This window comes from Lissotriton vulgaris, chromosome 5, assembly GCF_964263255.1.
Source record: "Lissotriton vulgaris chromosome 5, aLisVul1.2, whole genome shotgun sequence".
In the NCBI taxonomy this organism is placed as follows: Eukaryota; Metazoa; Chordata; class Amphibia; order Caudata; family Salamandridae; genus Lissotriton; species Lissotriton vulgaris.
Genome location: NC_141693.1, coordinates 1283782407 through 1283799519, shown reverse-complemented (window position 1 = coordinate 1283799519; position 17113 = coordinate 1283782407). Strand labels below are relative to the sequence as shown.

The 17113-nt window shown below is 45.6% G+C and overlaps 1 protein-coding gene across 2 annotated transcripts in view; it reads right to left on the bottom strand.

The window, feature by feature from the left end:
- Positions 1-1573: 1573 nt before the first annotated feature.
- The window catches only part of CSRP1 (cysteine and glycine rich protein 1), a 112906-nt gene continuing 97366 nt past the window's right edge, over positions 1574-17113 (bottom strand). For both annotated transcript variants that reach the window (XM_086923152.1, XM_086923153.1), the window contains 3 exons: positions 16429-16558; positions 4920-5013; positions 1574-2926 (listed from right to left, as the gene is read on the bottom strand). In XM_086923152.1, the coding sequence (XP_086779278.1) occupies positions 2850-2926; positions 4920-5013; positions 16429-16558 (301 nt within the window). In that variant the 3' untranslated portion in view covers positions 1574-2849. The remainder of the gene's footprint in view (positions 2927-4919; positions 5014-16428; positions 16559-17113) is intronic.

Genomic DNA, 17113 nt, shown 5'->3' with positions numbered 1-17113 from the left:
AAAGTTAGCTTGCACAGGAAGCACCTGCTTCGTTTTATCTAGTGGTTCCTGTGCAAGCTAACTTTGTAACTATTTTACAACGGCGCTGGCAGCTTGCTGGTGCCATTGTAAAATAGTTGCATGAGTGGGGGTTCAACTTTTGAACCCGTTACGCTCGCGGATTTTTTTTGGGCGGATTTTGCGGGAAATCCGCAAAATTCGCGGATTTCCCAAAAATCCGCAAAATCCGCGAGCGTAACGGATTTCCCGCTCATGCTTAGTTCTGACCACATCTAGTCCAGTGATTAGGCAGTGTAAACGTAATAGTCCCACTAACTCAATCTAAATCAATCTACTTGCCACTTGAGAATGACAGGTGTACATTGATGAACTATCTACCTCATTTAAAATGAGCATTTACACAGAAAGTGACTTGCACACAAGAAATGCTGCATCTTGCACATGTGGGCTAGCAGAAATGTGCAAGAGTTTCACAGACTTTTCAGCACAACTATGTCTATGCTCTACAAAATGTTAGACTATTAAAATCTCTAGAAAATGCAAGATTCCTTTGCGAACCCCTTCAGACTCTCAGGCATTTGATGAAGTCAACAGGACTTACTAGATGGGCACACTACTCCTGCGATATGGTCAGTGAGAGACAATATCCCTGTAGGTAGGTCAGTCACAGTATTCCTTCATGGGTGACCTAGTTTACTGATAAAGCGAGGATAAATACACTAGGTGTCAATCTAGCTACATGAACCCAATACCCCATCACCACTAGAGGATTGCATAAACTCTTGCCCATGCTTGCCGAAACAGTGTGGAATTCTGAGCTCTTAAACGTCTTTAGTAAGAAAGTGATTGATGGAAGTGAGATTACACTACAGTGGGTCTGAATCTTAGTTTTAATGTGAGCAGAGTATGCGGTTCAATCTGATTAATTTCCCTATAGGAATACCTTTTCAATGGGATGCGTGATATTTAAGTGTGACTAAGGAAGATGCGTTAATGCATGGAACATTTGAGACCCATCCAGGTGAGCAGAGAGCTTGTGGTGACATCATATAGCGTTAGACTGATTTGCCTTAACGCAGGTTTTGTGTGTAACTGGGAAATGAAAGAGTTGTTCCATCAGTCTCCTGAAAAGCCTTCTTGTTGATGTAAGACGTTGCCTAGTTCCCTCTATAAAACAAAGGTTAGGGTCCCTACCACGGTTAGTCGGATCCTGGATTCATTGCCCAATCTGACTGAACTAACACTATGTCAGTGTGGCACTGAGGTGAGCGCTGGGCCATGTAGGCGTAGGACTACAGGTGAACCATTAGGTTGTTGTTTAAGCGGCAGTCATAGCAAGGTATCCAGGGACTGACAAACATATCAGACAGTATTGTATTCCTCTGAGGCAGGTTGCTAGGTGCCATTCGAAATCAGAATGGCATTTATAATGGCAAAGGCCAATCATCTCCTGTCTGCTAGAGTGTGCCACCCCACGGTAATGTATGACCTTCAGAAATGGAAGATTCAAGCCCAATATCAGTATGCCACACATCCTTAAAATCACACACAATTTGAGAAGCAAGGTGTTGTATTTTTAAAAATAGTTTATTGACTACCATACATAGGTTTGGCTTCTACCCTCTTCATGTGCTGTGATGGGACACATGGTGGCACCAGTGTTAGAGTAAAGGACATTCATTGAAAGCTGTTCAGGAAGTGCCTGTCTTAGAGGAGTAAAGCCGGGAGAGGTTAGGAGATACAGTGAGACAATCTCCTTTGCTACACACCAGGTCATGGCCCGGTTCCAGATAGTGTCCCACACTTGTTCTTTAGACAGGATGTGGCTAGACTTCACCAGTGAGATATACAAAGAAAGGAAGAGATAAGATGAATCACCATTTTGAAATGTTTGTATAAAAACATGCCCACTTCCTTCAGTAAAAGATTCCAGGAAAACTACTTTTTCAGATGCCGCATGTGTGCTTCGCTATCATTTGCCAGTCATAAACTTGGCTTACTACATAATTTGGAAACACATTTAAATGAGGAACACCACAGTAAGCAGGATAAAAGAGAGGGTGATAAAAAGCCTCGTGCTGACCATATGGTCCTTGATACAGTAAAGCAAGTTGTGTCTTCAGCTGCTACTTACTTTTTATATTAGAGTTACAACCCTCTGTTTGATATCAGAGTCAGAACATGAGCACACACGTGATTTAGCAATCTTGAATTAGGACCAGGGTGCTTTTGTGAGAGTAAAAGTGCAACTTGAGAGATTAAATCATTAAAAAACTTGGAGTCTTTTCCTGAAGATGGAAGAGTTGTACCTTTGGTATTAAACATGACAAAAGGGTGTTCATTTCGACAACTGTCTGCTAGCCAGAGTCATCACTCTTTGAATTAAAGTTGAAAAAGTAGGTATAGCTACGTTTATATAGAGAGTGAAGCAATGGGGGGCTGGAGGGGAGAGCAAAAGGTCTTTAACTCCAAGCCAATCAGCAACAATCTACTGCACTGGTGTTTGTGTTTGGTTTGAAGACTCAGCTTACCAGATATGGATGGTAGTCACAGTGAAGGACCACAGGCTGAACTGTGAGGCGAGGATGCTGAAAATTGCCTTAGCTTTCATATTTAAGATATCACTAGAGAACAAAGTCTACCACTGCTGGTGCTACACAGAAAATCTACGAGTGTCTACAAAATCCTAGGTGGAATTGTGAGCAATTTATAAAAAACATTTTGAACATCACAAATTATATAATTAACATGAAAATAAAATTGTGGAATGGCATGAAAAATAGTGGTGAAAGTATTCAGCTCCATTCTTGATGGTGGGCGGTGGTGGGGGCTGTGGCACCTCCTGCACATTACTTAGTATGTGCAAGTGCCCCAGCTCCTTGTCCAAATCCAAAACCCTTAGGTCCGAAGTTCTTGGCATAGCATGCTGCATGGGGGAAATAAAGCAGAAAGATTGTTTAAGCTATAATAGCACTAGATGAATAGTGAGAAAAGAAAATGCACTGTTTTATGAATGTACATGCCAGCATTTGGCCCGTTACATTATATAAAAGGTTGTCCTGTGGCATGAATTAGGACCCATAAAATAGTTTTATATTCTCTGGCACAGAGCAAATTACAATTACGGATATAAACCGCTGACTGATCTATCTATAAAATAGGGAAGTTATTCTAGTCCATTTGGATTTATGAATGGATAATTATTTCATTTTCACGAACTAAACCTTGTATCTTCAAAACTAAATTTATATTTTTCAAGAATTAATTTGTTTCCATCACAAATGTATTTGTTTTGCATAAAATAATAGTTTTTCAAATTTCTTGTATAATTTATTTTGGCAGAAAACAATGCCATAGGTAATTTGCTATACATTATATTTGGGTTTAAATTCATCTCTAAAATTCCCCCAGCCCTACAACTTGCATTAAGAGATCATTTGGATTAAGAGTCTTGATTGACTATAAAAGATTATAAAAACTGATTTTCAGATGCTCTACACCCATGGATTTTAAACTCCTCAAACCATAGACTTACCAACACAATACAATCACTCACTAACACTACATTTTAATGTAAGTGGCACTAGGACTTCTAAATCTTGCTATACATGGCAAGTATGAGGGATGATGACATGGTTTGTCCCTGGATGTATCCGCTCCACCTGCACGGCTTGTGTTGTCTTGCCACATCCCTTTTTAGGTCGAGCCTAGCGGCAGCGCGCTTGCACTGCTCAGCATACAGTGGAAGCCCCGCCCACTCTCCTGTTATATTTTTAATTGGCTTGCATCATTGTCTTTCGTAAACGCTGGCTTCCGATTTATTAGGAGCTTGTTAGTCCCTCCTGGGTACCTCCTTGTCGCCATTTGTTACTGCCCATAAGGACTGGACCTTTTATTTGGCTTGTTACACAGTCTGATGTATCTAGTAGGGAAGCACTATTTTATTTATTGACACCAATGGGGACAATGGGGGCTGCATTGTTGTATTTGTATGCTGAGCGCTGTGCCCGCTTTAGGGATAACACGCTCAGTTTACATTTTATTTTTCAAAGTTTGATGTTTAATTTTTATTTTAACTTTACTACTGAGCGCAGCGCCCGCTTCAGGGACACCACGCTTGGTTTTATTACTATTTTGATTTTAACTTTACTACTTAGCGCAACGCCTGCTTCAGGGACACTGCACTCGGTTTTATTAATATTATTATTATTATTTACTTTACTACTGAGCGCGGCACCCGTTTCAGGGACAGTGCATTTGGTTTTATTAGTATTATTCTCTTTTTGTCAGAGTTATTTTTTATTCTGTGTTTCTACTACTTTATTTGTGTTTTCTTCAAGCAGAGTTTGTGACATTAAAAAGTTTGGTATTGTTAAGTGCCCTAATGAAGGGCTTTACCAAGGCAATGACTCAAGTCTGATTGTTGAAGCCATTTCACAGTCTGAGCACTCACAGTAGAAAAAGAGAGGAGACTGGGAAATGTCTTACAGATGCTAATGTCAGACGGTGAAGTCAATGCACGAACGTCACGTCAGACATCATGGCCCGAACATGATACTGCGACATGCATGTAAGCTATGGCTTGCAACCAAACACAGACAAGGAAGCAATGCAACCAGTGGGACAAGATATGTCAGTTTGCACATAAACCAATCGGACAAGACTACAACACCTCCAATATTATGATATTTCACTGTGACATCAACAAATAAGCATTTGCAATGCAATAGGTCTTGCATTTACGCAAGTTTAAGCCATTGGCATTGGAAATGACAATCCGTTTTATTTAGGTTTCAAAAACCAAAACATAAATAAAAGGTATTGTCATTTACAATGCCAAACATTCAAACTTGCGTAAATGCGAGACCTGTTGCATTGCAAATGCTTGTTATTCATGTGTTCTGGGCTCTTTGACTAACCTTTGCAGTAGATTTCTCCATCCTTGTCTGCCAGTGTGGTGGATTCTAAGCTTTTTCCGCATTTTGCGCACCGGAAGCAGGCTTTGTGCCATGACTGAAAAAGACAAGACAGTGAAGGAGTGAGAGATAAAAACATGTGAAAGAACACCAGACGTTGATGGTAAGTGGAACTGAAATAGCTTAGGATGGTTCCTCATTACAATGAAAATCTCATGGGGCCTCTTGTTTCAAAGTGGCAACGGTTTACAATTCAAGCTTGACAAAACTGCATGAACCACTAGGCACATTTAATCAACATAATACGTCTTCTGTAAAAAGGTATCAGTATTTTTTTAGCTTGAGACATAAAAATTATTTTGGTTGCACATTCAGGTCACATGGTGCAAGGCTTGTCCAGGAGGTCATCTTTAGGTTTTGTGTGGACTGTGTGTAACATAAAATGTAATCACTTCTTGGTACTAAATCAGAGGCAGCATCTATGATTGTAGCAGGCACATAAATGTGGGATTGATCCATCTGGCAGTAGCTGCACATTGGTCACCCTGAATCGGCATAATGAGCTAAGCATCGGTTGCTAGTGTGCCATATACAATCACATAACGCACTTCACTACAAATTAGGGTAGGCAGCGAATTAACACAGGGAAAAAATGTAAATTATGCTGAGCAAAATAGGTTTGTGAAAACAAGGGCACTAGATTGCAAGTCGGGGAGATATCTGACAGGACCACCAGATCAGGAGAAATGTGTCAGTGTTTGGACTGAATTACAGGAGGATGCTGGGTTGGGAATGTCCAGGAGCAGCTTGATCTAGAGTAAGCAAGCAACATTTGCTCCAGGTTGTGCGTTCCATCTCGCACTTTTCAGTCTGAATGTGGACGTCTCTAAACAATTTAATCTTGGACCAAGATGATATGAGTGGACTGGTGTACTATAAAAGCAGGCTCATCAACATGGATACCAGTACACACTGGCTTCAGTACTGATGCACTGACAACAAAGTAAGACATGCCTTTGTGGTAAAAGATGAGTGAAGTCCAATGTAAAAAACACATGTACAGTGGAACGTATATTTCTCATTTTGCAACAGGTCTTTAGCGTTGACAGAATGCTGCATGAAACAAATCGGGCAGCACCATGCAACATTCAACGGTGGAACAGTGCATAGAACATCAACTTAATGTTACCACTTAGACAACTATTATTGCAAACCCTGTGAAGTTAGAGGCAAGAGGTTGGTAATAAAGTGCTTAATGTTCAGCCTCCAGCCTCTCCCTCCCAGCTAGTTCTTACTTCCATTTGGAGATAGATGCCTTTGTAATCACTAAAACAAATCAAGTTTAGTGTCTCAAGTAAAAGCCAACCAATAATTATAACAAGCACTAGTACAATTTGGGAACACCATTTATTAAAAGAAATCAATCTTTAATAAAAAGTTTAAGTGACTTGTCTATTTCAGAGAGCACACTGTGCTCATGTCAGCTGTGAGTTTGTCACACAGTCCTTATTTTTAATTTGCAGCCTGGAACGTATATTCTAGCATTTGTTTTGAAGAAAAAAAATGAAAAGAACCATGATTGGAGCGGATGAGGGGAACACCCTTAACTTCACCGAACCAAGGTTTACATGTCCACACAAGAATCTTGCAGGAGAGGGAGAGCGGCCGATTTAGCACTTTTGAGGTTTGCAAAGGTTTTAAAAAACTATGCAAATATGAGAATTTAACCAATTTGCAACTTTTCATATGCCTGACCAGAAGAGAAAAAAAAACTAGAACCAATCTATGTGAATGTTTTGACCTAAAGCACAAGTTACTTACCTTCGGTAACGATATATCTGTAAGAAACATTAGTGTTAGATTCCTTACCTTAGAATATAATATCCCCAGGCATCAGACTGGATCCGGAAAGTTTGTCAGTGGTACCCCTGCGCGTCGGTAGGCGTCGTCTGCGGCACCGCCTCTGCTGTCGGCGTCATGATCGCCGGAATGACGTCGCTGGAGTACTTAGACGCTGCCCTTGCGCGCTGACGTCAGTTCTGTACCTAGCTTTCCGCACCAGGAATGCAGAGCCATGCAAGAAACCGACACTGGTGCCATGAAACTAGGGCCCTGACAGGGAAATTCCTTAACCCTAGACATCAGTTCGCAGAACGGGGAGGATTGGTGGTGCGGTAAGGAATCTAACACTAACTAATGTTTCCTACAGATATATCGTTAACGAAGGTAAGTAACTTGTGCATCTGAAAGAAACACGTTAGTGTTAGACTCCTTACCTTAGAATAGATACCCTAGCAATACCAACCCCGGTGGTAGGTCTGCGAACCAAAATCAAACCAGAAAGTCCTGGAGAACAGAACGGCCGAAGAAGCGGTCTCTCCGGACTTGACTGTCCAGGCAGTAATGCTTGGCAAACGTGTACAGCGAGGCCCACGTAGCTGCCTGACAAATCTCCTGCAAAGGGACTCCCCATCCCAAGGCAGTAGTAGCCGCTGTGGCCAGAGTGGAATGGGCACGCAGCCCCACAGGAGGTTCCTTTTTAGCCAAGGAATACCAGATCTTGCACAAAACGACCCATCGAGAGATGGTCCGCTTTTGCACCGCTCGTCCCTTCTTAGCGCCAACGTAGCCAACAAAGAGTAGGTCGTCCACCCGGTTGTGTGCAATTCAGGTAAAAAGAGAGCGCATGTTTTGGGCCCAGACGGTGGAGCCTCTCTTCCTCTTTCGAGGGATGCGGAGGCGGAAAGAAGGTGGGCAAGGTAATGGTCAGACCGATGTGAAAGGCAGTAACCACCTTGGGTAGAAAAGAAGGACGAGTCCTCAGAACAACTTTGTCCGGATGGACAGAGAGAAAAGGAGGCTTAGAAGAAAGAGCCTGGAGCTCGCTCACTCTTCTGGCAGAGGTGATGGCAACCAGGAAAGCAGTCTTTAGAGTCAAAAGACGTAAAGGACAGTTATGGAGCGGCTCAAATGGAGCACACATTAGATAGGTTAACACCAGATTCAAGTCTCACTGAAGCATTACAAAGGTAACAGGAGGAAAATGAGAGGAATGACTTAAGAATCTATTTACAACAGGGGACTTGAAAAGAGAAGGCTGATCAGGAAGCCTCATGAAGGCTGAAACGGCCGAAAGATATCCCTTGATAGTGCCCAAATCAGAGCCCTGCTGGGCCAGGGAAAGAAGAAAGAGGAGAACCTCTGAAAGAGGGCCAGAGATGGGATCCACAGCCTTTGCTGTGAACCGTACCACAAATTTGTTCCACCTGCAGGCGTAAACCATTTTTGAGGCGGGATGCCTGGCTGCCAGAATGACATCACAGACTTCAGGAGGGAAGTCAAATGGCATCAACTGTCGCCGCTCAATCTCCACGCATGTAGGTGGAGGCTGGACAGGTTCGGGTGGAGGACCATCCCCTGTTGCTGCGACAGAAGGTCCTCCTGAAGAAGCAGTCTTATCGGGGGATCGATTGACATACCGAGTAGCTCGGGATACCAGTATCTTCGTGCCCAATCCGGAGCCACAATGATGACTTGGGCTTGATCTTCTTCAGCACTTCTTGGGCAGAAGTGGTATAGGCGGAAAGGCATATAACAGACCACAACTCAACTCGCGACGAAAAGCGTCGCCGAGCGAGTGCCGCCTTGGAAATTCCAACGTGCAAAACTGAAAACACTGCGCGTTCTCTTCTGTGGCAAATAGATCTAACCAAGGCTCTCCCCACTGCTGAAAGAGACCTTGCGCCATGTCCGAGTTTAGACGCCACTCGTGATCCATCATGCACCGACAGCTGAGTTTGTCCGCCCTGGCAACCAGGGAACCTGCCAGGTGTTGAACCACCAGGGTGATGCGAAAAAACACAAGAGGTACTCAAAGTCTGGGTGAGGAAAAACGGGTGGACCCAAATGGTGTCCAATGATGCATTCAGATCACTCAGTTGATCTTAAACAGAAGACACTATTATGTCAGAAAGGTAAAATAGAGAAGATACAGAGTCTGTGAGACTAGAAAACAGTACCCATCGGCCCACTCAAAAGCGGAGTCTCGTCAGGGTTGCAGTGCCTTCTTTTGCCCTGTCTGCTCACACACTGTCTTCTGTGGATTGGATGCTCGACCTAAGGGTCCATGATTAGGCAACCTTAGACTTTTGCTGAGGATAAGCCTAGAGGACACCTTTTCTACAACTACCCAGATGACGAGACTCCGCTTTTGAGTGGGCCGATGGGTACTGTTTTCTAGTCTCACAGACTCTGTATCTTCTCTATTTTACCTTTCTGACATAATAGTGTCTTCTGTTTAAGATCAACTGAGTGATCTGAATGCATCATTGGACACCATTTGGGTCCACCCGTTTTTCCTCACCCAGACTTTGAGTACCTCTTGTGTTTTTTCGCTGTACAAGTTGGGGGACAAGGTACCTTCTCTGTCTATAAACTATTTCCCCTAGGACCCTCCAAATACTCTGTATATTGTTGGTCCACCAGGGTGATGCCCTAATGTTCAAGCCATGTCCAGAGGCGCAGAGCCTCCCGACATAGGGTCCACGACCCCACCCCCCGTTTGTTGCAATACCACATGTCTGTGGTGTTGTCCGTTAACACCTGCACTACACTTCCCCGGACAGAGGGAAGGAATGCCTTCAGTGCAAGCCGGATCGCCCGCAGCTCCAGAAGGTTGATATGGAGCCGGGACTCCGCTGGAGACCAGAGGCCTCTAATCTCCACCTTTCCCATGTGCCCCCCCCCCCCCACACCAGGAGGGACGCATCCGTCACCACTGTGTGCTGCGGTTGGGGAAGGGAGAGGAATCTGCCACTGACCTAATCGCGGTCTGTGAGCCACCACTGCAACGGTCTCGTAGTGACCTCCGAGATCAGGACGTGGTCGGACAGGTTGCCCTGATGCTGTGCCAACTGGAACTTCAGGCCCCATTGCAGAGTCCGCATTTGCCACCTGGTGTGAGGTACTAGCAGGATGCAGGAGGCCATCAGTCCCAGAAGCTGTAGGGTCAACCTGACCGAAACTCGGGATAAAGGCTGAAAGATCGGAATCAGAGCCTGAATATCCCGAACCCGATGCTCAGGAGGAGAACCCCGAAACTGCGCAAGTCCAGAACCGCTCGATGAAGGTGAGCTTCTGGGAGGGGCTCAGGTGCGACTTCGACACGTTGATGGAGAACCCCAGCGAATGCAGGAGATCGGCCGTAGTCTGGAGGTGGGCGACGACTGGTTGGGGCGAGCCCGCCTTCAACAACCAGTTGTCGAGATAGGGGAAGACTGGAACCTCTGATCTGCGCAGATGAGCTGCAACCACCACCATCCCTTTCATAAACACCCGAGGGGTACTGGTGAGGCCGAAGGGGAACACAGTAAACTGAAAGGGCTCGAGGCCTACCGTGAACCGCAGGTAACGCCGATGGGTCAGCAGGACGGGAATATGGAAATAAGCGTCTTGCAAGTCCAACACTACCATCCAGTCTCCAGGGTCTAGGGCAGCCAGAACCTGAGCTAACGTCAGCATCTTGAACTTCTCCTTCCGGAGGAAGACGTTGACGCTCCTGAGGTCCAAGATAGGGAGCAAGCCCCCTTTGCCCTTCATGGGAAGCAGAAAGTAGTGGGAGTAACAACCCCACCCTACTTCTGGCCCAGGAACGCGCTCGATGGCCCCCTTGGCCAAGAGGGCCATAACTTCCTCCTGCAGAAGTTGCAAGTGATCCCCGACATGCGGTGGTACTGCGTTGGCATGGCTGGAGGGGTTGTTTTGAAGGGGAGGGAGTAGTCCCTTTGGACGATTTGCAGCACCCTCCTGTCCGAAGTGATGGTACGCCAATGGAGCAGGTGATGGCGAACTCTGCCTCCCACTGGTGTGGAATGGGCCTGAAAGCTCCGACTAGGAAGGCTTTGAGGCAGATGCTGCAGTAGCGGATGTGGACTGACCAGCTCTCTGGCCCTCCACTCTGCCACGGCGGAATGCATATCCGCGACAGTGTGGAGGTTGGTTCTGCGGCCTGTGGCTGGACGAACGTGTGGGGGTGCCCCTTCCATGACCACGAAAGGAGCGAAAAGCAGAAGTTTGCTGGCGCTGGGCCGACAGGCCCAAGGACTTGGCCGTAGCCCTGGAGTCCTTAAAGCGCTCCAGCTCGCTATCTGCCTTGTCGCCAAAGAGGCGACGGCCATCAAAAGGCATGTCCATGAGAGTGCTCTGGGACATCCCCATAAAAGTTGGTGGACCTCAGCCAGGCATGACGACGAACTGCCACCGTAGTTGCAATCGCTCTGCCCAGCGAGTCTGTGGTATCAAGTCCACATCAAATGGAGTACCGTGCTGCATCCCGCCCCTAAGCAAGAGCCTGAGCGAGCAGTGTCTTGGCCTCCTCCGGACACAGGGGCAGCACGTCCGCCACCGTATCCCACTGAGAGTGGGTGTAACGGCCCAAAAGGCATGCGGTATTAATGGATCGCAACCCTTGACTGACAGAGGAAAACAGTTTCTTGCCAAACTGTTCCAGCCTTTTGGATTCCTGACGCGATAGGGAAGGCGGTTTGCGACAAGGAGGCTTGGATAACCAGACTCTCAGGGGTGGGGTGCGTGGACAGAAAGCAGGGGTAGCCCGGAGTTGGGCGGTAGCGCCGGGCCACGTTTCGATCCACAGGAGGGACTGTGGTGGGCTTGGACCAAGTGCCCATCAGAACGTCAGTGATGGCCTCATTAAACTGCAGCAGAAGCTCCGAAGAGCTTAATGGCAGTTGGAGCACCTCGGTGAGGAGGTTAGTCCTCACGGTCGCTGCAGGAACCTCAAGGCACAAGGTCTTGGCCGCCTTGCGCAGCGCCACAGCATAAGTTGCTCCCTCCTCCGTAGCCACGGAAGGATAAGAGAGAAAACTAGTGTCAGGCGAAGTGTCTAGACCCCTGGCCTCCCCCAGCTCATCTGCCCAGTCACGACTTAACTGGCACTGCTGTGCCAGAGGGTCCTCAGACCCCCCATTCCTCCCCCTTCATCCGTGTCCTGATAAACAGGCAAAAATTACGGAGTCGGGCATAGGTGAAAAGCTCACCAGTCGGCGTCGGAGCCCGGGCCGGGGCTGAAAGCGGGGACTGTGTCGGCGCCAGCGGAGGAGTCGTAAGGTCAACTGGCGTCAACCGGGATCCAGGCCTGGATCCCAGGGGGTCCTGCGATGCCAGGACCGAAGCCGCCGGCAACACAGGGCTAGGACCCCCAGTCGAACCCACGGGCCTGAAGGCGTGCCGGTGGGTCTCGATGGAGGGAAGAGCGTCCTCATGGCCACGAGGAAGTCTCTAATCTGCTCCGGAGTCGCATTGAGCCCAGGGACCGGAGGTTGTGGGGCTGGATGCACCACCTGAACCTTTGGCCGAGTCGTGTGACCGGCGAGGGGAGGTCGAAGAACGATGACGACTCTTCGACTTTTTTTGCCATGCCTCGACTTACCTGAGTGTGAGGACTTGGATCCAGACGATCGATGATGAGTTCCTACTCGACCGGGACCTTGAGCGGCACGGAGCCGACTGCCGGAGCTCGAGGAGCTTACGGGAACACTCCCGCCTAGCCTTCGACGTCAAAGCCTGGCAGTCGGGGCACGACTTGTCATTGTGGTCAGCCCCCAAACAGTAGAGACAACGGCAGTGGGAGTCGGTAACCGACATCAGTCGATGACAGGCGTCACACGGCTTGAACCCGGGCATCCCTATTGGCACCAGGAGGCGATATCAACTCGAAAAAGATAGTCAAAAATGTCCAAACAGTTAGTCAAAAAATGACTAAGGTACGCTCTTCCCAGATCTGCGCTTGCTGGTGCGGAAAAAATAAGAACTGATGTCAGCGCGCGAGGGCAGCGTCTAAGTACTCCAACGACATCATTCCGGCGATCACGACGCCAACGACGGACGTGGAGCCGCAGGCGACGCCTACCGACGCGAATGGGGTACTGCTGACGAAAACTTTCCGGATCCAGTCTGACGCCTGGGGTAAGGAATCTAACACTAACGTGTTTCTTTCAGATACATGTACTGCAACAATGACGAACAAACCGAGCATTAAAATCTGCCTGTTGAAATCATTATTGCAACTCCAGTACTATCATAGCAGAGTTGGATTCATAGTAATATTTTTGGATTGCAATACATTTTGTTTATATTTTTTACATTTTTAATGGAATTCTTTATTAGTTATGCGATACCATATTTTGTTTGTATCACTTTACCATAAAGCAACAATTTTTTTTATCTCGGGAACAAGGGCTCCACCATGGAAACACACTGTGTAATGTCTAAGAAAGAAGGGAGCTTATAGAAAATAACATCACAGTGAGGGTGACCCAAACTTCCTTCACTGCAGCCACACTGTAATGGCAATCAATGACACTATGAAAAAGAATATGAAATTGCAATTTGTCTGGTAGAGAGCAAGTGAGCAGAAACCGCCCTAGAAAAATCTCCACAAATGTGTGACCGAGGTGAGCAGGGGTGCTGTACAGGAATTTAGGAAAAAATGATGGTATTAGAAGCGGACACTAATATGACTCACGGACAGCAAGAAGGCAATCTGGGGATTATTTTGTCAGTTATTGATCAGCGATTGATAAAAAACACTTTGATGAGAATTTAGACACCATGTTACCCAGCCATCTATCCTCCTTGGTGAAAATACGGAGGTGAATGGCCACAACGGTTTGAAATTTACATTTACGCTCATCAAACGCACTCGGCCTCCACAATTGGCCACAAGATGAACTGCTCTACTCCTGCTCACCACACTTTAAGAAAAGGCCTACAGCTCGGGATTTGGATGTTATATGAACAAACACACTGAGTGAGAAGTGAGGGTACATGGTGCGAAGAGAGACAAGCTGGCTGTATCACCGTGACAGGTGCATGGCTCTGGACCAACCATGAGCCGGACAGCAGGGGTGAGGTGGGCTGTCAGGTTACACAAGCAGAAGTGCAGGACGGGCCAGTAGAAGGAAATGGAACCTGGGGTGAGAGAGTGAATAAACTAGTGTTCCACAAAGAATGTCCGTGTTTGAGTTTGTAATGGTATTTTTAACTTCCATTGTAACCTAACTAGAACATCATTTTAACTTTGTGTTTTCCAGTAATTTTCTGAGTTTGTTTTTTATGTTAAGTAAGATGTAATTAACCTAGCTAACTATAGTGTCACCAGCCTGTGGCAGATAGGCCCTGCAGCCAACCCCACCAGGAAAGGCCAACACCCCCCAGCTCCACCCGTACCTGTGCACGGCCAGCCAATGAGCGCGCTCATCATCAGATAAAAGGGTGTCATTTTAAATAATACAGCTTTACTGGCTTTCTCAAAGTGTCATCAAATGAATATATAAAAGGCAGGCCTATCAACATGTCAAGAGGTGACCACACCAATATACAAGGTAAGTCAATAGGCTCTGTTAAAGGGTGATCACATCAGTATACAAGGCAAGCTAATTGGCTTTTGTCAACGGGTGACCAAATCAATATAGAAGGCAAGCTTTTTGTCAGCATTAAGACACGTGTTACAGTCTTTCACTTACACCTCTCAGACCACATAATGCATCCTTAAAAAGGGAGCTCTACAATCCTCAGCTGAAGAGCAAAAGCTCCAGCTCCATCAATGTCCGAGTCCCTTTGTCCTGAAATGGTAGCCACAACATTTCTCCTCATGTTGAGGCTTGTCAGTCACAGAGCCGTAGGACTTGTGGTATGAAGAGGTGAAACAGTGAAAGGGAAAATAGGCTCTCTCAGCTAATCAGATTGTTCTATTATTTAAAAGTGCTCACCTTTGGGACTCGCACAAATGTCCTGCAAACCCAACCTTTCAGATATACGTAAATTATTTGCCCTAATTTCTCAAAAACTATTGAAAAGATTCCCACCAAATCACACAACAGCACACTTTCTGTGTAACTATCTAGCTTTCTGTCAAATTTTGTGTTTAATTGTGTTCAGCTGTTTGGGCTCTAGCACTGTTCAAAATCCCTGTGGAATTTGCAAGGGGGAAGTGGAATTTTGGGGCTCCCACTTTCTCTGCCCCTGCTTAGAGGATCGCCCTGAATCTTTTAAGTAAGGAGGTGTGGTGGATGAACTTTTTCACCAAAACGGCACCAAAGTTATTAGCAAACCAAAAAATGCTCTCCCTATGGTGACTAGGTCCTAACTATAACTACACAGTGGTGACTGCCACTGTGTTTAATGAGAGAGAGAGACTGTCCAGGCTGACAGGGAGCTATATATATTTAAGACTGTCAGACAGTAGGAGAGAAAATAGATAGATAGATAGATAGATAGATAGAGAGGTACGATGTACAGATAAACACTGTGGAGAGGGATAAACTGTTGCGACTGACGCTGATATTTGAAGAGACAGTGCAAGAGAAAGCGGTTCAGTGACCGAGATAGAGAGCTAAAGAGTGAGTGAGGCAAAGGCATAAACTATGCAGACTCAAATAGGGATATGGATATCAATCCAAAGACCAACAGAACCATACCAGAACTAGAAATACTTACATAAGATAGAGTGGGTGAGAGAGGGAAAGAGAGAGACAGAAACAGGGAGGGACGAAGCTTGTGAGACAAGGAGATCTGATTGAGAGGCAGACGTTCATTTATAGACGGATATGAACCAGAAGGTAGATTCGGGTGAAAAGACAGAGGAGGGAGTGTGGCGGTTTGGCTAACACAGACATTAACCACACAGCAACGTGGAGCACATGCCTCAAATGAAGAAATCCTCTCAAGTTAAGAGTCTGGTGTCTGAAGTCACAGACCAACATAACATGAACCACACTATTTTGTGTGAGAGAGGTCTGGCAACACTGAGAAATGGGTGATCATCCACAGACTGGATTGGTAGGAACAAATACAATATAATCACGCTAGTCATGTAGGAACAGGTCTATCCCTGTCATGGAGAACCTGTCTGGCAAGTTTGGGGCGGTGTCTATGTCTGCGTCCTTCTAAATAGAACATGTTCCAGCTAATGTTTCTGATTGTCTTGGGCTGGATGTATTATGTCACAAGTCTACATATGATATGGCATTTTCGTTCACCTGCATACCATCAAGAACATGCATAAGATGCAAAAGATAAAAAATCCTGGCAACATAGAAAATGTTCATTGTTTTATGGCGTTTAACTCAATAGGCTTTCAATAGGAGAGTGCCAAACATTTTGACGGGATGCCTGCCCTGATTCCAATGGCATTTTGACTGCTCTTACTAAGTATTAGAGTCTCACCCCAGTAACTTACTGTACTTCATCAAAAAGAACCTTTCTTTCCACATTGTCAGCATAATCCCTCATTATGGTACAACCTTGTAGTTCTATGTTGTGGAGTCAAAGAGCCACTAATGGCTGCCTCCCATATATCCAGCAAATATAACATTAAAGGGGGCCTGAGCATGTACCATGGGATTGGCTTCAATCATTTGCAGCATTGATTGAGAGGTATTGATTGCAATAGAAAAGATGTCCTGGAAATGCAACACAGCTTGTCAATACTCACGTTTCCAGCTCCGATCACTTTCTCTGCGGCATAAACTGCACGTCCACATCGAGGGCAACCATCGGTCCCAGCAACCTTCTGGGCAAACTTAGAAGCATTGGGGTTGTTGGTTGGTTGATGGCTTGGGGTCCTGCAGGAGTCAATGACATAAACATCTTATACTTTCATATGGTCAATTGAGCATACAAAGACAGCTCAAATGAACGCAAATATCAACCAACAGTGTATTTCTCCCAAGATGACAATAATAGTAGCAGTTGGCTCCCGAAAATGGGTTCAAAGCATGGCGACAGCACCACATTAATGCTCCACTGGCAGGGAGAATGCATTTAAGCATATTAAACATTGATAGCACGGATTGGGGTCAAAATTAAATAATATTGTTCACCATTTCAATTACCATCACTTACAGGGTTAAGCCCTGTTCCTTCACTGGTTTCTCTTTGCTTAAGTTGACAGATCTTTGCCACCATATTTCAATTCAAAGAGCTATTATGGCATCACAAGCAAAATTTAAATACATTTCCAAGTTCAGTCAATGGTAAGAGTTTTAATAAGTTTTAAACGTTTTTTCTCATTAAGAGATTAGGAATTAGCTTTATATTAATTTTTTTGTATTAGTAAATCTTTAGTAAGTTTACAGAAATATCTTAAAAAGGGTTGTTTTGAATCAAATAGACAAATA